Raw genomic sequence first — 21422 nt, 5'->3', positions numbered from 1 at the left:
CATTTCACCTCTCCGTTCGCTCAAAATGCCTGTCCAGTTGAGCCTTAAATTTGTTTAGGCTATCAACTTCAACAAAAAGTGATGGAAGTCGGTTCCACCAACCAACCACCTGCTGGCCAAAGGCAAATTTCCGCACATCTATCCAACATCCGTCCTTCCTCAATTTGAATTTATGCCCTCTGAGCTGATTATTCTGATCAAGATGAAGAATCCCATTGGCATTGAGCATGCTCAAACCATTCAAAGCCTTATACACCTCTATCAGATCACCTCGCCGGTGCCTAGTCTCAAGACTGTAATTTGCAAAACTTAAGCCTTTGTTCAATTCACTAATCTTGTTGCCCTTCTCTGTACCCGTTCCAGCAGCTCTACATCCTTCTTGAAATGAGGCCTCCAGACATGTATACAGTACTCAAGATGTGGCCTAACCATTGCCTTATGCAAGGGAATAATCACCTCCTTATCCCTGCTAGAAAAATTCCTGTATATCATTGACAAGACACCATGAGCTACTCTTGCAGCTCGTCTGCACTGCTCAGAGAACTTCATATCTGCCTGCACAATTACCCCCAGGTCCTTTTCATTCTCCACCACTGTCAGTGTAGTACCGCAGAGTTGATACGTTGCTCTTGGGTTACTGTTTCCCATATGTAGTACTTTACATTTGTCAATGTTAAACTTCATTTGCCACCTCTCAGCCCATCTGTTCAACCTTTACAGATCCTGTTGCAGCAGCATAGCGTCAGTGGTGTCCTTAACAACCCTGCCAACCTTTGTATCATCTGCAAACCTGGACATTAAACTTGATATCCCATCATCAATATCATTCATAAACACCGAAAACAACAACGGACCCAACACTGAACCCTGAGGAACTCCACTAATAACATTAGTCCATGTTGAGCAGTGTCCATTGATTACCACTCTCTGTCTTCTGCCACTCAACCATCCCCTTATCCATAGCAGCAATTTGCCTCCAATGCCACACTGCTCCAATTTGTGCAGCAGTCTTCCATGTGCAACAGTATCAAAAGCCTTTCTAAGATCCAAATATATAACATCAAAGTTATTCCCTGCATCCAGTTCTTTTGTGACTACATCATAGTATCCAATCAAATTGGTCAGGGAAGACCTGCCCTTAACAAAACCATGCTGCGTCTGAGCTATAACTGAATTCTTGTCTAGATGATCCTGCAGTGCTTCTTTAACCAGTGCCTCCATTAATTTACCTGGAACAGAAGTTAAACTAACAGGTCTATAATTACTTGTGTCAGCCTTTGATCCTCCTTTGTGAATTGGGGTTACATTTGCACATCTCCAGTCTATGGGTACCTCCCCTGAGTCCAAAGAAGCTCTCATAATTATGGCTAGGGGTTTGCTTGCTTCCTTTGCTGCCTCCTTTAATATAACTGGATAGATCCCATCCACCCCAGGTGCCTTTTTTATGTTTATCCTCAACAATCTCTCCTCCACTTTCCTCTCAGTTATTACAAAATCATCCAGCTCACTGCCAATGTTTACTTTACCTACATCATTCTCCTTCCTGAATAACTCCTCATGCGTGAATGTAGATGCAAAATACTCGTTTAGATTGTTAGCCACCTGAGCAGGATCCTCAACTGTTGAACCATCAATATCCAGTGGACCAATCTGATTCATCCCTTTCCTTCTTGAGTGTAAATAGGTAAAGAACTCTTTTCTGTTTTTCTTTGCATCCTTTGCCAAGGATTTTTCGTAGTCTGCCTTTGCCTGCCTAATCTCCTTTGTGACTTGGTTACAGACCAACTTATATCTATCATAGGCTTCCATGTCACCCATTAATTTGTATGTATCCCATGCATTTTTCTTCTCTGCCACATGTCTCATTAGTTCATCTGACAACCATTTTGGCCTAAACCTTGAACAATATTTCTTAGTTGGTATGTAAAGCCTAGTAGCTTCCAAGATAAGTTCTTTGAATGCTTCCCATTTTGAATTTGCTGTTGGTAACATCATCAGTTGGTCCCACTGTATAGAATTTAAATACTGTCTCAGTCCATCGTAGTCGCCTTTACGGAAGCAATAACCCTTCCCTTTACCCCTAATGGTAGTTACCTCTTTGAGTAAATCCCACTTCAGCACACTGTGATCACTGCCACCTACTGGTTCATTTATCTGCAGATTCTTAATGCATGAAGAATCACTACTGATAATCAGATCAAGAGTATTGCTCCCTCTTGTTGCCTCACGAACATGCTGATGTAGAAAACAATCATCCAATAAATCCACAAAAGCCTTGCTAGTGTGCGAGTGACCAATCTACAAATTCTAGTCAATATCTGGAAAATTAAAATCCCCCATTATAAGACTCTCTGATTTACTGGCCCACTCTATTTCCCTGTACAATATCTTATTATACTCATCAGAGTCATTAGGCCTATAGCACACTCCAACTCTCAATTTTGATTTCCCTATGCTTATGTCACACCAAACTGACTCGACACTGCCCTGTCGATCGATGTCGACTGGCTTCACTTCCTTGGACTTTATGTGTTTCTTAACTAATAGCATAACCCCTCCTCCCCTCCTGTCCTGTCTATCCTTTCTATACACATTGTATTCCCCAAATTCCAGTTCCGCATTCCTTATATCTGTGTGACACCACGTCTCTGATATCCCAACAATATCTGCCTTTGATGTTTTGAGCAATACCTCAAATTCATCAAATTTATTTGATGAATTTGAGGTATTGAGGTACTCCTAGCATTGGTGTACACGCAGGTATACATGCACCTGTTTCTATTCTTGGCTACCCACACAACCCATGTGTTTACTTGTACCGCAATGACTCCCAGCAGTCTCTGAAATATCCTGCATCTTGTTTTTCAGGCTTCTGCTCATTTCAATAGAAGCAGTGCAAGAATCACTTCCACCTCTGCCAGTGGCTACTGTTAATCTATTAGTCCTTGTATCCCCCCCCAACTAGCAGTTTTCCGACCCACCTAACTCTGCCTCAACAGCATCAGCAAAAATTCTTGCACCCTTTCTATTTAAGTGTATCCCATCCCTGTAGAAGCAATCTCTCTTGTTAACAAGTACAGTCCAGGCTGAAAAAAATTCTACCCCTTGAGCCTTGCACAATCCCTCCAGGGTCGAATTGATCGACAAGGCTCTCATCATATACTCCCTCCTATCGTGTCTGGGCAGAATTGCAGACACTTTCAAATTCAACCCTAATTCACTGCTTTTTTTCAACAGTGACCTGTACTTGCTAAGTAATTCCGCCGGTCTCCTACCCTTAATATCATTAGTGCCAACGTGTACAACTATATCACCTTTTGTGCCCTTAAAAGATGATATCCGCTCTACAACGTCATCAACCTTTGCCCCTGGCAGACATACCTACCCTGGTCCTGTTCCACCTATCCTTTTTACAAAGCATGTTCCCCGCTTCCCTGACAATAGAGTCACCAACAACTATTAGTTCCTGTGGGTCCAGCACATTCTGCCTAGGGGGCTGCCTCTGTTTTGCCTGATGACCAAGTGCAAGCTCTGGCGTTGATGTGGGCGGCTGAGAGCTTGATGGGCCCCTCAATTTATTTCCTTCGAGGGCATCCACCCTGTCCTTCAAGCTCTCATAAAGGCCCATAACAACGCTGAGTTGTCGTGCACACACAAAGACATCCCCCTTGGCATTATCATGTTCCGTACCCGACTGCTCCGCAAACATCAAGCAAACAGTGCATTTTAAAAGACTGTGATTCAGAGGGCAACTGCCCCCCTTAGTTCTCCCCTGAACCACAGCACTCCCATTAGCTTGAGCCTTTTGCTTTGCTGCTCTGGTCTGTGTCATGATTCCGATTTAATTCAATAAAATTTCAAAACAAAATTAAATCCTTAAGATATATCCCAAAACAGTTATAACGCTATATTTATTTTTTCGGTATCTAGTGTTTTCTACGAGTTACCTTTATATAACTTCCGTATCACGTGTACCACTATACTTATGTATTAATTATTTGTTACGATTAAGTCGTTTTATATATATATATATATATATGGAGTTAAAAGTACAATTTAATTGACAATAAAGTTTATCAAGATTAATAGATTTACTGATTAATTGACAATATTATATTATGCACTATACTACACTAAGCTTATGCTATCGTGTAAAAATGGCGGGAATTCACGAACGGTACTTCTACGGACTCGTAAGTATTGATTAGCTTCCAAATCTCGCTATCTCAATTTAGAATAAACTAAGGATCCTGACTAGGTCTATAATCTACTTATAGAAGATAATTTAATATAACAATTGGTTAATAAATCGACTAAATTTGGTTTAAAAAAAAGACCTCTCGTTCAATTTGTAACATGTGGATTTGATACCGTTACCGATACTAAGTAATACCTACAAAATCTCTGTCTAAGTTAAACTTTAAACTAAGTATCGTAACTAGGAATATAAAGCTACTCTAGAAATAAGTTAATCTGACAATTTAAGCTAATAAATCAGAAAATAAATCAGGAAAAACTTCTCTGTTCCAAGAGCGTCAAAGAGCTTCGTCCGCACAGGCTACTCTCGTACCCAGATGTAAGTAAGAGAACAACTGACAAATAAGGATCAACTGCTCCCCTGTTACATCATATACCCTCTCTTTCCTAAATATCCAGTGTCATTGAGATTAGTTATTCATGTAATCAAAGAAATGGCTGAAGTTCCAGAACACAATGTTGTTAAGAAAAGTAATAATTGCAATGTAATAGCCAAATAATTTTTAGGTAACTCAGTGGAAATAACCTGCAAAGTAAATGGCTCTCTCGTGATTAACAAAACTTTTAAGTTGTGTATTGTGTGAGCTGAAAATCTCAAAAAATTCATGGGGTAAACCCTCTACTCCCTTCCTGAGATCGGATAGCTATAGCCTGATCGAAGAGCTCTTGAGATTTCCTCCAGTCCAATGTGATTTTAGGTATATGTAAAATGGGACTTTAATTTTGGCCAATTTTTCTCCATTTTAACATACATAGATACCTATCATCGGCAAAACTATGGATAGGATTTCCAGTCAATGGAAGAAGGTCATTAATATACAAGAGGAAAAGAGTGGGGGAAAGAACTAAACCTTGGGGGGACACCTCAGTGAGCAATCAGAGAGAAAACTGGGTAACTAATTACGAAAAACAGTTGGTAAACCATAAGATGGAAGCTTTTTAGAAGACCTTTATGCCAAACACGATCGAAAGCCTTTGAGATATCAAGAGCAACTACTTGTGTTTCACCGAACCTTTCCATTGAATTAGTCCATAAATGGGTAACATAAGACAGAATATCACCAGTGGATCGACACTGGCGGAACCCATACTGGCGATCGTTGATCAGATGGAAGGTTTCTAGGTAGCTTAAGAGTTGGCAGTTAATTGATTTCTCCATTACTTTAGAAAGAGTAGAAGTAATTGCAATGGGATGATAATTGGATGGGAGGGATTTGTCACCCTTTTTAGGAACTGGCTGGATATGAGCAAATTTCCAAGCAAAAGGAAAAACACCTTTGGAATAAGAAAGTGAAAAAAGGTGGCAAAGAATAGGAGTAAGTTCGGGAGCACAGGTTTTGAGAACAAGTAGAGAAATACCATCGGGACCTGGAGCTTTCTTAGCATCAAGATTCGTCAAAATCCTTCTGACATCCTTTTGACGGAAGACCACATTGAATGTGGGCATGTTGGGAATGGTGGGAGGTGTTTTACCAAGTTCATTAATACATGAGTTGGAAGAAAAATGGGATGCTAGCAGGTCAGTTTATCCTTGGCTGAAGTGACAACAGAACCATCTGGTTTGGACAGAGGTGGGAGCAGAGATGGGCAAAAGTTGCGGCCAATAGCTTTGGCAAGAGACCAGAATGCTCGGCTACCATTAGAGCAAGAAGCAAGTTTTCTACTCTTAGCCTGTTCAAACTCTAGTTTGGACTGATTAATAATTGCTTTACAATTGTTTTGAGCTTTGGTGTAGTCAGAAAATGAAACTGAAGAATTAGAAACAAGCCAATTACGATATGCAACATTCTTCTCTTGAACAGCCTTTAGATAAAGGCTGTCTAAGGTTTAGATAAAGGCTGTCTAAGGTTTAGATAAAGGACGAGATTTTAAAGTGGAGTGTGGAATAAAGGATTCCATTCCTTCAAGAATAATTTCACTGACACGATCTGAGCAAACGTTGACATCAGAAGTTTTGAAACAGTAATCTGACCAAGGAAAATAAGAAAAGAAATCTCGCAGGTCATCCCATTTTGCATTCTTGTAGTGCCAAACAACACTAGGTTGGGAATAGCCATAAGATAAAGGCTCCATTGGAGAAGAGACAATCACCAAGTTGTGATCTGAAGTGCCTAAAGGAGCTCTCACTTCGACCGTGTACTTAGAAGGGTTGTTTGTGAGAAAAAGATCGAGGTGTGTCAGATCTTCTGGGTGATGATCAAGAAATTGATCATCACCCAGAAGATCAAGAAAAAGATCAAAGCTGTATGATTAGGATTGTCCGATATTCTTGTAGGTAAATGAACAATCTGTGCAAGGTCATTAGTAATTGCAAAAGCCTCAGCATCTTGACAAGCTGGGTCGGTGTGACTAGAAAATGGAATTTTCTAGTCACACCGACCCAGCTGGAGTTGTGAACATTAAAATCATCAAGGAAAATTACCTCACTGTTTGGAAAGTTGGACTGGAGAAGATCAAGTTGCAAAGAGAGGAAGTCAAAGAGCTCCAAGTGATTAGTGGAGTTGGGTGAAGGTTAGAGACAACAGATGAATTTGACACAATGAGGTAGAGAGATTTTAAGCCAGAGAAGCTCAAAGAGAGGAGATTCCAAATTGCCAAATCTCTGACAGGAATACCAGAATGGACGTATGCACAAATACCACCTTTGTGGTGAAAGGAATCAAACAGCGAATAATTTGGGCATCTGAGATGAGCAGTAGTTGAATCAACTGATAACTGAAATTCTCTCAGAAAAAGTATATGGGGTTTGGCAGATTGCAAGTGGAAATGGACATCGTTGAGATGCCCAAATTATTCGCTGTTTGATTCCTTTGGTATATTTGTGAAATGAATTAGTAAGTGCTTGGGAGGTTTAGATCCTTTTGCAGATAAGCTTGCTCTATTAGTTTGACAATTCATGGCATATTCAATAGTAAGAAAAAGTGGGACATGCTGTATGAAGTAATGAAATTTTTGGATACGGGGTGCACATGGTAAGAATATACCCAGATACTTGACATAACGTGGCCTCGACAATGCTCCCCGCATACACACTACTGGGACTCCCTCCAGTCACTATCTAGCAGAGTAGAGGTAGCAAGATCATACACTAGCTGATCCAGAAGCCTCCTAGAGAGTTACCAATAGGTTCGGTCCAGTGTACTAACTAGCGGCCGGCTTGCAAACACCGTTTTAGAGCTGTACCCTCGAAATGTAAGGAATACTGGATCTCGCCACGATTTTCATCATAACCTCAAAAGTCATTAATCATACTGCATGATGGAAGAAATAGGGAAGGGTTGACCGGAACTTAGCTCTAGAGACTAAACATGGGTTCCACCACTTCAAGCATCCAATAAGCAAAGTGGTGGTATTGCACCGGTTGATGAGCATAATCTACCACCTAGTATTGCTTGGTAACATAGAGGGACTTCATTCCTCTATGTGGTGTGGGCACCACACCTTGACCCCTGCTTACGTTGGTTCACATCTGGGTGGTCACCCACCATATACTTGTGCATGGAGGTTATACCCAGGATTACTAACAGGCCCACCATCGTGAAGGTGCAAGCAGAGGATTTGGCTGTCACAGCCCTTCCGGACTTCGTCGAAATTGGGTCCACTTGATATGATTGTCACCCGAATATCAGTTCCATCAGCAATGGAACTGAAATTCGGGTGACACTCAAAATTACCACATCATTTTTTGATGTGGTAATTTACCATAGGTTACTGATTCTGCCTTTTTTCTTATTATTATTTTTTTAATTTATGCACATGCTGCATATAAATAAAATGAGCATTGGTGATCAGCTTATGCTAATTAAGACATCCTATTTCCCCAGAGTCTAATATATACAAATACATACTGTATTTATATTTAAAGGTTTAATTGTTTCTGCTGCATTTAATATTATTATACAGAGAGAGAAAAATGGTGCATTCAAATCAGTTAGAAGCACTGGTTATCAACTAATTAAACATTATTTACATTATTTCCTATGGATCTCTCCCACTTAACATGGATTCACTTAGCACTCTTTTTTTATGGTCCCACTTAAAAGCACTAAACAGCGAATGCTTGTAGTTTTGTTAAATGGGAATCATGGATTAGAATGATGTTATAAATGATATTATTGTTGTTTATTTTTAGGATATGGAAACTGGGATGTCAAAAGGCTATGGTTTTATTAGCTTTGGAACAAAGGATGGTTATGTCAATGCTACCAGAGAAAGTAGTCATTTTCTTGAAGGGAATTATGTAAGTTAGTTTGTGCTTATATTTAATTTTAAGTGTATTTACTGTATATCACAGATGTACAGTAAATGATACACTACATCCATTTTGTAATTTAATTTTTTTAATAGGCAGGTTCGTAGGTAAAGATAAATTAAGAGTCAAGGTTACAAATCACAGCATTAACAGAAATATACCCGTCCTGTGCCATAAATAACATAAGGAATGCTTGCTATAGCAAATATATTCTCTATGTTAAGGTTAAATAAATGGATGTAGTATATATCCAGATATATATGTATGTTAGTTTATCTGATCAGTGCGTTACATTTCAGGTGTGTTTGGTTTTTATTTTTTCTGTGATTAATAGAAGTGAAAAATAAATATACCTTTATCAATTAATTATTGATATTATAACTTTGCATTTAATAAAACTGTATAGTTTTGCCTTCTCTAAACTTAGTAGTTCAGTTTAATTACAGCTGTATAATATTTATTATTCCCCCTATATGCCTCCGTAGCCGAGTGGTCAGGAATGGAAGTACAGTAACACACGCTCTTTGAATAGACCTGGGTTCAAACCCCTGACTGCTGAATACGGTCGATCTACCAACCCGCACTGGACCAGCGTGGCAGATTATGGTCCATTTCCCTCAGCATGAATTGTTGAGGAGGCTTCCATCCTGCAGTGGGTTGATAATGGCTGCACTTTACTTTATGCTTTTTTTTTTAAGTCTCTTCTCTCTCTCTCTTCACAAGCAATACCATTTTTGCGAGTCTTATGTAACAATACACAGAGCGTGCAAGGATGAACTAAAGCTAACAACACTGCATTAAAACTATATCTAATCTGTGAATGTCTTTTTAACATAGAAATTGTATGGAAAAAAGAAATAATATTTGCAAAAGTTTTACTTGCCCAATTTTAATGAAATTTGGAATGGCTTAACAAATATTTTTAAAGGCCCAAATGTAAAATTTCATGGAGATCCATCTGCTGGGAGTTAGTTGTTACTTGCGGACTGATGGATGGACAGACAAACAGATGGGTGTGGTGAAGACACTAGGTGCACTTGCATATATATATGCATATAAATATATTTTCAGCTGTAAAGTTCACACGCCATTTTCAACCCCTTTTAACCTGTATAAAAAAATTTTAATTTAATTTCTATTTATTTTGGTAACAAAATTTTTATTCTCAATTTTATTCCATGCTTTTTACCCTCTGGTTTGTGATTTACATCATATTTTGCTTGCAATCCTGGCCATTGACACCCGACGAGAGGCATTTAGTAAGTTGTGTGGAAATTTTGTCAATTTTGTAATTATTTATCTCTTATTATAAATATTTTATTTGTTACTTTCTATCCCCCTTCCATCACTCTGTCTCCCTCATATTTTTTTAATCTGCTTTATTGTCCATGCAGTGCATGGACAATAAATGCATTTGCTGCACTAGACTACTTCCCCATTTTTCTGCTTCCTTGTTTCCACTTTCTTATTATTCTATTCAACATATACACACACACACACACACACACACACACACACACACACACACACACACACACACACACACACACACACACACACACACACACAGTGCTTTTTTTGGGATGGTACGCAACGGTATGCCGTACCGGCACCTTTATTAACAGTGACATGTGACATTTGGATGGAGTGCACTTTGAAATTTGTAATATTCCGTAAATTTTTTTCACATGTTTACCTACTGTTCAAATAAGCTTAAAATTATTTAACTAAATTTGCATTTTTAACTGTCTGTTAAGATAATTTCTATATAAAACCATAACCATTTTTATAATTCTAAATTACTCAGTCGGACTTCTGTTTAACGAAGTCCTTTTATAGCGAATCATTTTGAATTCCACTTGGAAGTAATGTTTAAAATACACTTTCCATTGAGCCAAGAAATTTTTCATATAGCAAACGGATTCGGAGAGAATTAACTCGGTACGCACTGTTTGCATTTCTGGCCTTCAGGCAATTTAGGCAATTAGTGCTGCTGCACGAATTAAGAGAGCTAAAGGGATTGCCATTCTACAACTTAGTGGTACCTGATAAAACCTATCCGACCACTTGTCCCACATATGGAGAAGTTGTGCTGGTCAACAGTGAGCAGATCAAGGAATATTCCCAACGGGTTCTGGTCCACCTTCTACTGTAGTGGTGTCCATACTTTTCCCGTACAGGGGCCATATTAAAAAAAAAAAAATTCAAAGTTAGATTTCTTTAGTGTGTTACCTTTTCCATATTTTGTTGCATGTAAAAGTAAAATTGAAAATATTTGAAAATTTTATGAAGTACAATACACAATTACATTTACTGAACAAAACATTTAATGAGAAAATTTTTTTGATAATTAACAAAATTTAAAATGCTGTTTTAGTTCACTTTCCAGGTGGGCCGTAGGTTGGACACCACTGTGAATCAATTGTAAGTGCCTAATTGTAATCAATTGTGTGAATCAATTGTAAGTTCGAGAATTAGGAGAGAGTAATTTTCTTTTACCCTGACAAATAATTATCTGTTGTTTTGTGAACTGCGTTATCCACATTTTTCTGCAAATTTTCCCTATCTCCGTTTACATGGTCACAGTACAGTCAGTCCTCGTATAGCACGATAGTTGTGTTCCTAGAAACCCTCGTGCAATGCAAAATCGTGCAATATAAACAACAGGCCCTATGGGAAAAATAGGGTTATGTGCCGACCACCCAAGATTGAACACACATTTGTAATCAAAACATTACCAAACAATAAATAATAAAATACATGAGTATTTTATTACGTAATAAAATATTGCTAATGCTTTTGCTTCTATCATAAGCAAACTTGTTTTTTGTTTGATTTTCTATCCAAACAGATGACAGCCGTTCCATCTCTTCCAATTCTTTGTGTCTTAATCTAATGGATTTTAATTACACTTTGAGTTGTTCCTGCTATAAAAGTTGTTTTTATTTTCTCTGCATTCTTTGTAATTCTCGGTGTTGCCTCATTTAGGTCTATAGCACATGGTCTTTCATTTCGCTCAAAGCATTACTGGGAAAACCCCTGTGGGCCAGGGGCCGGTGTGATTTTGGCTATATATCATAGTATGAGGCCACTAAATTTTCCCGGGTAAGAATTTTTGACCCAGTCCGCCTCTGTTTATCGATATTGCTTTTCTTTTTCTCTCTGAACCTGCAGTGTCTTCACCAGGATGCTTCCTTTTCACACTTTTTAAGTATTTTACTCATTTTTAGGGAATAAAGCAAAATTACAAAACGAGGAGGCACGCTTGATACACATAAACAAAGCTGCGCATGTGTAGCAACTAAATAAACAATACCGTAAAGGCAGAGATACACTATTAACACCTCACATTTTACTAAATGCACATTTCTAGGGGTTACTACCATAAAACAATAAAAACAATTTCCAGTTGCGTTTCTACTAGTGTAATCTGTTATCAACTGGTAGTAAACTCGATCTAATTGCATTTGCGATTATACCGATAGCTGGAATTGTGTTGGTTTTTGCATTATTATGTTGAAATGTTTCATTGAGTGAATGTGAACAAGAATTTTCACAAATGAATTTGATTGCCAGTCCAACCAGAGCTTCGTTGATGACAAAAACAGTTTCTTCACTACTGTTTCTTAAAATTGCAGGCCCACTGCTGACCCACTGCAATCCAGCAAAATATGTCGATTTGTGGCTGCTTCGGAAACGCCATTTAGCAAGGGACACACAAAGAGGAAGAAAAGAAATCGGCATAGGGTGCTTGAATGAGAACTTAATAAAAATTTGGAATATTCTACAAAAACTTTATTATGAAGTTATTTTTACTTATGTTATTTATTTTTACTTATTATTTTTAGGGTCAGTAATCTAACAAAGGACCCTTATAATGTCACTCGGTTGTTTGTCTGTCCATCCTTTTATGTTAATTCATTTATCTTAATTCCGTCTGTCTGTCACAGCATTGTATCTCTGGAACCACTCAACCTATTCATTAGAAATTTTGCACAGGTTTGTACATCGTGTAGGCCAACATAATGCCATATTGATTGTTGTTGACAAAAATTTGTCTCAGAAATGGAGAGAGTAAAATGTGGGAGGGGGGGACAAATATTCTGTCAACAATCTATAGCTTATTATACACCACTGGAAAGAGCTCAACGAGTAGGTTTAAAATATAATTTTAAAATATTTTTAAAATTAAAAATGGTGGTGCCAGACAGGAAAATGTGAATAATTTTCATGTCCCCCCTCTATTTCCATTGCTAATGGAACTAAAAATTTAAAAATCACATTAGCTATATGTTATTCGATGCTTATCAAGGGAAAACTATTCCGATTGAAATCTATCATTTACTTTTTGTGTTAAAATTAAAAAAACAACAATTTTTTATTGCACTTCGATAGACCGCTTCTTTTGTACTAAGTAACTCTCCTTTTGGTGACAAAAAGGTTGCTAAATAGTTAGTTAATAATTATATAAAGGTCATTTATAAATTCAAAGCTGGAGTTTTCCCGGCAAGGAGGTACTCAGAGAGCCAGTGTTAAGGTGGGGGGGTACTTGTGCGGAGTCTTGCATGGCCCTCACCTGCCAGTTGCTTCTCCTCCAAGACTTTAATTGCTCCCCGGGAAGAGGTTGGAGTCGCTTCTCCCACCCTTGTCAATCACAACCACTGGAAAGACTCAAATAGACGTTTTTTTTAGTTTCTCAGTTTTGGGCCAAGCCGGGGTACTAGAAATTTTTTTTCAGTTAACCATAAAGCCCTCTATTTGAGATACTACACTAACGACCATTTGTGATTACGGACCCTTCATCCCGAGTGCCCGGCACTTAGTAGTTGATCGATTTATTTACTTATTTTACTCACATTTTACTTATTTTTTTTATATACTTGAATAAATTTATGCTTAATAAACTGTTAATATACTAAATTTGTTGTTCTTATTCCAAAAACGTTACTACTAAAGTAAAAATATCAGGAGAAAAAAAATTTTTAGAGTACTTTTCATATCTTTTTAATTTTCAATTTTTCCTGATAGCAAAGAATGGGTACTGCCACCTATTTTTTTACAAAAAAAAAAAAAAAAAAAGCACAATATATATATATATTTATATAGACAAAAATGTTATTATCAGTGTATTAGGTAGGGGAGCTGAACTGTCAGGTGTAATTACCATGGAATAATTGAGAGCACCTGTATACCAAAAAACAAATTACCTGAAATAAAATGCAATTAATATAAGCATAAATAATGAAAGTACCTAAAGTCGTGGGTCCTAGGACTTTAACTACTACTTCCAAAGGTTGGCAGCAAAAATTGTAGGAACCACTGCAATAAGCCAGGTTTCTGTTTCTGTTATGATGTACACAGGATATCTGTTTCTGTTATGTGTACATCATAACAAACAGAGACCCGGCTTATTGCAGTGGTTCCTACAGTTTAGGTACTTTAGGTACTTTCATTATTTATGCTTATGTTAATTGCATTTTATTTCAGGTAATTTGTTTTTTGGTATACAGGTGCTCTCAATTATTCCATGGTAATTACACCTGACAGTTCAGCTCGCCTACCTAATACACCGATAATAACATTTTTGTCTATATATCATTACGGTTGTTGGTGTTTTTCTACCATTTCTGTAGTATCCTGGATCCATAATCCAGTTTAATATTTTTAATTTTTCATTTTTAATACCTTTCTTGTTTGCTAAGACGTTCAGTAATTTCATTACATCTCATCTTTATCATTATTATATATATATGCATGAATGCAGCTAAAAAAGCGTTGTGTATGAGAGCTTAGCTTTTATGTAGTGAAACCATGTGCGGGCAATTAGTATCCATAGAACCTTGTACCTTTCCAAACTTGTCGCCATTGTTGTAGTATATTAGATCGATATAAAATAGCGTAACATATATCTCGAACTTGATAGTGTGAGGCAGTGGTGTCCAACCTTTTCCCATACAGGGACCATGTTCAAAGTTAGATTTGTTTCGCAGGCATGCTGGGTGATTCGAGAAAAATTAGTGTGTTACATTTACAATGAAGTGTACTGTGCATACAGTTTTGTGCAGCCACCAAGGTCAAGCAGAAGGCACACTATAATTGGAATCCCATAACATTTTGATAGCACCTTGTATATGTACAGCTTCCGGTCAAGCATGCGCATATTTGATACAAAACATAGATAAAAGAAACAGTATTTATGACACCAACACGTGGATTCGTAACTTCAACACTCTCACATATTTGCTGCAACGAGTGCCACAGTGTTTTAAATTTGTTTATTTCCACTTATTTTAGCGTCGAATGTACGCAGTTCTTTAAATAATTAACAAAATTTAAAATGCTGTTTTAGTTCACTTTTTGCGTAGACCATAAAAAAATTATTCATGGGTGCCATAGGTTGGAGCTTAAGGTATAATGTAAAACTAGACAGCTTAATATGTAGCACTGTATTAGGAATCTGTTAGCTTAGTATATTATTATCAATTAAATAAATTTATAAATCTTATTAATTTTCACTGTTAATTAAATTTTATTTAAGCGGAAACCTTGCCCCAGACTAGAGCAGCAAATCAACATGCACAGAGTAGCGGGAGTGCTGTGGCTTGGGGGAGAACTGAGTGGGGTGATTCTCCAATGCATCACAGTCTAAAAAATGTGCAAATTGTGAAATGTTTGCAGACCTTTCTGGAACAGAACATGATCTAGCCAAGGAGGATGTCTTTATGTGTACTAGGTGCAGAGTGTGTCAAGAAATTAGGCAGCAACTCAGTGTTCTGAAGTTAGTTATGCAAACAGTTAGCAGAAATATATGAGCATGTGCACAGGCATCTATGAGAGTTTGAGGTGTGGGATAGATGTCCACGAAGGAATTAAAATGGGGAGCCCATCAAGCTTTCCAAACTCAACACCAAAGAGCTCATTCTTGTGCATCAGGCAATACAGCAGTAATCTTCAGGGCAGAATGCGCTGGTCCCACAGGAGCTTTTTATTGTTGGTGACTCAACTGTCAGAAAAACGGGGAAATATATTGTATCAAAAGGATAGGTGGAATAGGACCATGGGGCAAAAGTCGATGATGTTGTAGACCAGGTATCATCTTTTAAAAGCACAAAAGGTGATATTATTGTACACATTGGCACTAATAACATTAAATGTTGGAGATTTGCGGACTTAACAAGTACAGGTCAATGTTGAAAAAAAGTCTCGAGTTAGGGTTGAATGTGGAAGTGTCTACAATTCTGCTCAGACACGATAGGAGGGAGTATATGATGAGAGCCTTGTCACTCAGTTCGACCCTGGAGAGATTGTGCAAGGCTCGTGGGGTAGAATTTTTCTCAGCGTGATCTATGCTTGTTAACAGGAGAGATTGCTTCTACAGGGATGGGAAAGACTTAAATGGAAAGGGTTCAAGAATATTTGCTGATGCTATCAAGGCAATGTTAGATGGGTTAAAAAACTGCTAGCTTGGGGGAATTTGCAGACTAATAGGTTAACAGTAGCCACAGGCAGAGGTGAAGTGAGCCTTGCACTGCTTCTATTGGAATGTGCAGTAGTCTGGAAAGCAAGTTGCTGGGGATTTCGGGAACTGCTGGGAGTTATCGTGAAACAAGTAAATACATGGGCTGCGTTAGGGTAACTAAGAGTAAGAACAGTACATGTACACCAATGCTAGGAGTATAGTAAATAAATTTGCTGAATTCGAAGTGCTGATAAAGACATCAAAGGTGGATATTGTTGGGATATCAGAGACGTGGTCTCACACAGATATAAAAGAATGCAGAATTAGAATTTGGGGAATACAATGTGTATAGAAAGGGTAGTGGGGGCAGTGGTATTCTAGTCACTGTGGCACCTTCTTGTTTAGGCTTGCGCACTTCGTGGTGCCATCTTGTTTCCACTCATTCTTGTGGGACAATGCCCTTTTTTACCTGATCGCTCTAACTTACTCTCTCTTAGGACAAAATCCCTGCCCTCGGTCCTCAGGGGCGGTATAACCTCTGGGACTGCAGCAACTGGATTCGCATTGTGTTTAAAAGATCGAGTGAGCACAGGATGTCAACTCGATCCCCCGCAATGACCCCCTCCTGGGTTCGAACTGGTTTGCGCTGGTGTATTTGATTACCGGCAGAGAGAGTCAGACATTATGTAACATATAACATTTACACAACAAAGAAAAACATGCATACAGGTTTACATTCCATCTAGTGGGTTTGTGTAGAAGTAACATTATGTGTATTTTTCTTCTAGGTTTCTGTTCACAACAAGGCTATTGTATTGGCAAAAATATATCTTTACAACATACTGGATTCTGGTATCACTGGGCTTATTCCTTCACTAGACTTATTGTTTGATTCTAGATTTACAAGCTACGACATTCACACAACAATTTAATTCACAAAAACACTTTAACATAGAATAGAATGGTTGTGGACAGAAGAACCTTAGGCAAAGTGCTTCTGAAGTGCTCATCACTTTAGACCATCTTACATCTTCTGATGTGAACAGGCTCACTCTCTCCCGGTTCTTATTATTAAATTAACAAAGACTAAATATTTAGAAAGGAAGCATTAGAAATGGTATCTGTTTGTGTCATATTCTAGGCTTACATTTGCACAAATGAGATTAGGACTTACCAGTTAAATCTCTTGCTTCAGGACAGATGGTGGGACCTCCTTCCCTCCGGTAGAAACTAGGGTATAGTCTTCTGAGCCATGTTTCCTTTTGTCTCGGTTTCTCCTCGGCTGTTCTTAAGGATGGGGCGATAAACGACTGCAGAACCTTTCCTTCACATCGTTAGGACTCTCGACATTCGAAAATGAGACGTTCCCTTCTCCTGCCACCAGTCTCTGGAAAAACTGTTGGAAAAACTCAAAGGTCTCTCCTTCCACTCCTTCTCTCTGCTCTATGCCCTCTGCTTTCTCTGTGTGCTCTGTCTGCCCCTTTGTGTGCTTCCCAGAACCCCTTATATACAAACGTTAGCTCGCTCTACGTCACAGTGATGGCATCATCCAAGAATGTTCATTTTGCAGGGACGCTACCACATTTTTGGTAGGCATCTCGGGGAGACGTCTGAGCGTCCTGCCCATGCTGTAGCAATAAAAGCCGTTTTTAGTATCATTGTGGGTGTGAGAACTGGGATGATACGCTTTGTTGGTGAGAGGCCCATGGACTAGGGCGCAGGATCACGCAAGAACTGGCCATACACTCTCTCTCCTTTGAAAATAAGTTTCTCTTCTGTTATTGTATTAAAACATTGGTTCCGAATGAATATAGTTTTATAATTTTATCCTACAGATTCCCCGAGATATAATATTAACAATAAAATAGTTGATTTTGAATAGACCGAAGAGTTTTAAAGAAGCATCGTTTTAATACATTTAAAATATCCCAAGATGCAGTATTAGCTATTTATCAGTTAATAGAGTCAGCCCGATCATTGGGCGATCCCGAAACTCTCGGTCTAACAGTAGACAGTATAGGAAGGGAGGAGGGGTTATGCTGTTAGTTAAGAAATGCATAAAACCTAAGGCAGTGCATCCAGTTGACATGGGTGGACAGTGCAATATTGAGTCAGTTTTTTGAAATAAGCACTGGGAAAGCAAAAATGAGTGTAGCAGTGTGCTGCAGGATGAATGACTCTGCTGAGTACAATGAACAACTATACAGAGAATTAGAGTGGGCCAGTAAATCTGAATGTCTTATAATGGGGGGTTTAACTTCCCAGATATTGACTGGAACTTGTGGTTTGGTCACTTGCAACTAGCAAGACTTTTGTGGATTTAGAATTTTCTACACCAATATGTTCGACAGGCAACCAGATGGAGTAATACTCTTAATCTGATTATCAGCAGTGATTATTCATGCATTAAGATTTTACAGATAAAAGAACCACTAGGTGGCAGTGATCAGAGTGTACTGATGTAGGATTTACTTAAAGATCTAACTACCATTAGTAGTAAAGAGAAGTGTTTTTGCTTTCATAGAGGTGACTACAGTGGTTTGAGAGATTTTTTAAATTCTATACAGTGGGACCAACTGATGATGTTACCAACAGCAAATTCTAAATGGGAAGCATTCAAGGAATTAATCTTGGAAGATACTGGGCTTTTCTTACCAGCTAAGAAATATTGTTCAAGGTTTAGGCTTAAATGGATGTCAGATGAACTAATGAGACATGTGGAAGAGAAAAAAATGCATGGAATACATATAAATTATCAAGCTACACAGAAACCTATGGTAGATATAAGCTAGTCTGCAATCAAGTCACAAAGGAGGTTAGGCAAATGAAAGCAGATTATGAGACATCTTTGGCAAACGATGCAAATAAAAACAGACAACTTCTTTACTTATATAAACTCTAGTAGGAAGGGGATGAATCAGATTGCTCCACTTGATATTGATGGTTTAACTGTTCATGATCCTGCTCAGGTATTTGACAAAATGAATGAGTATTTTGCATCTACATTCACACATGAGGAAATCTGTAAGGAAAGGGAGGGCAGAAGTTTATTAAACTCTGACAGGGAGCTAAATGATTTTGTAGTAACTGAGAGCAAAGTGGAGAAGAAACTGTTGAAGTTAAACATAAGAAAGGCACCTGGCGTGGATGGGATCTATCCAGTTATGTTAAAGGAGGCAGCAAAGGAAGTAAGCAAACCCTTAGCCATAAGTATGAGAGCATCCTTGGACTCAGGGGAAGTCCCGACGAACTGGAGATGTGCAAATGTATCCCCACTTCACAAAGGGGGACACGAAGGGTGACATGAATAATTACATACCTGTTAGTTTAAATTCTGTTCCAGAGAAAATAATGGAGTCACTCGTTAAAGAAGCATCATAAGATCATCTAGACAATGATCTTACAATGTATTCCTGTCATCTTGTTGACAGGAGAGACTGCTTCTACAGGGATGGGGTACACTTTAATAGAAAGGGTGCAAGAATATTTGCTGATGCTATCGAGGTAGTGTTAGGTGGATCAGAAAAATGCTAGCTTGGTTGGTTGGGTTTTATTGCTAGCTTGGGGTGGATACACAGACTAAAAGGTTAACAGTGGCCGCAGGCAGAGGCAAAAGTGATCCTTGCACTGCTTCTATTGGAATGGGCAGCAGCATGGAAAGCAAGGCAATGGAGATTTCCAGGACTGTTGGGAGTCATAGTGGAAGAATTAAATACATGGGCTGTGTTAGGATAGCTAAGAATAGAAACAGGTGTATGTATACTTGCATGTACATCAATGCTAGTAGTATAGTTAATAAATTTGATGAGCTTGAAGTGCTATTCAAGACATCAAAGGCAGATATTGTTGGGATATCAGAGATGTGTCACACAGATGTAAGCAGTGCGAAATTGGAATTTGGGGAATACAATGTGTACAGAAAGGATAGACAGGACAGGAAGGGAGGAGGGGTTATGCTGTTAATTAAGAAACATAAAATTTAAGGAAGTACATCCAATTGATGTTGGTGGACAATTTAATGTTGAGTGTTTGGTGTGACATAAGCACTGGGAAAGGAAAAATGAGAGTGGGTATGTGTTATAGGTCAAATTAATCTGATAAGTATAATGAGCAATTGTGCAGAGAAACAGAGTGGGGCAGTAAATCAGAATGTCTTATAATGGGAGATTTTAACTTTCCAGATATTGACTGGAACTTGTGGGTTGGTCATTCACACACTAGCAAGACTTTTTTGGATTTATTGGATGGCTGTTTTCTACAGCAGCATGTTCGAGAGGCAACCAGAGGAAGTAATACTCTTGATTTGATTATCAGCAGTGATTATTCATGCATTAAGAATTTGCAGATAGGGGAACCACTGGGTGACAGTGGTCACAATGTACTGATATGGGAATTACTTAAAGATGTAACTACAATCCAGGCTAAAGGGAAGGGCTTTTGCTTTCATAAAGGTGACTACAGGGCTCTCAGACAGTTTTGTTTTTAAATTCTGTACAGTGGGATCAACCGATGATGTTACCAATGTTGAATTCTAAATGGGAAGCCTTCAGGAACTTTAATCTCGGAGGCTACTAGGCTTTTTCAGTCCAACTAAGAAATACTGTTCAAGGTTCAGGCCAGATGAATTAATGAGGCTCATGGCAGAGAAGAAAAATGTATGGGATGCATATAAATTATCAGGTGACACAGAAGTCTAGCTTCTGTGTCACCTGATAATTTATATGCATTAGCAACTTTAGGAGCATTAGCAACTAAGGCCATATTTCTCCGGGGATATGCAGTGATCATTCCCTGACCTTTCCGCATCCTCGGTATTTGGTGGTCACGGACTCAAACCCCAGTTTAATCAAGAAGCGTGTGCTACGCACTGCTGCTCCTGCCCACCTGGCTACAGAGACATCAAAGTGGGAAGTATTCAAGGAATTAATTGTGGAAGCTAATAAAAGTTTCATACCTATCAAGAAATATTGTTCAAGGTTTAAGCCTAAATGGTTATCAAATGAGACTCATGACAGAGAAGAAAAATGCATGGGATGCATATAAATTGTCAGGTGACACAGAAGCCTATGGCAGATATAAGCTAGTCTGTAATCAAGTCACAAAGGAGGTTAGGCAAGCAAAGGCAGATTACGAGAAATCTTTGGCAAAGGATGCTAAAAAAAACAGCAAGGATTTCTTTACTTATATAAACTCTAAAAGGAAGAGGATGAATCTGATTGGTCCACTTGATATTGATGGTTCGACTTTTGATGATCCTGCTCAGATAGCAAACAAACTGAATGAGTATTTTGCATCTATATTCACACATGAGGAGTTATTAAGGTTTTAAAATGCCAGAAGGTTATCAAACTCTAACAGAGAGCTAAGTGATTTTGCAATAACTGAGAGCACAAGTAGAGGAGAAATTGTTGAAGTTAAACATAAGGAAGGCACCTGGAATGGATGGGATCTATC

The 21422-nt window shown here is 38.4% G+C and overlaps 1 protein-coding gene across 1 annotated transcript in view; it reads left to right on the top strand.

The window, feature by feature from the left end:
* Positions 1-21422, top strand: part of LOC150087457 (SRA stem-loop-interacting RNA-binding protein, mitochondrial-like) — a 74979-nt gene that overhangs the window by 31738 nt on the left and 21819 nt on the right. The window contains exon 3 of the mRNA XM_090372080.1: positions 8390-8497. Within this exon, the coding sequence (XP_090228206.1) occupies positions 8390-8497 (108 nt within the window). The remainder of the gene's footprint in view (positions 1-8389; positions 8498-21422) is intronic.

Source organism: Mastigoproctus giganteus, chromosome 4 (genome assembly GCF_048544385.1).
Source record: "Mastigoproctus giganteus isolate SK-2022 chromosome 4, ASM4854438v1, whole genome shotgun sequence".
Lineage (NCBI taxonomy): Eukaryota > Metazoa > Arthropoda > Arachnida > Uropygi > Thelyphonidae > Mastigoproctus > Mastigoproctus giganteus.
This window is presented reverse-complemented; position numbering and strand designations above follow the sequence as displayed.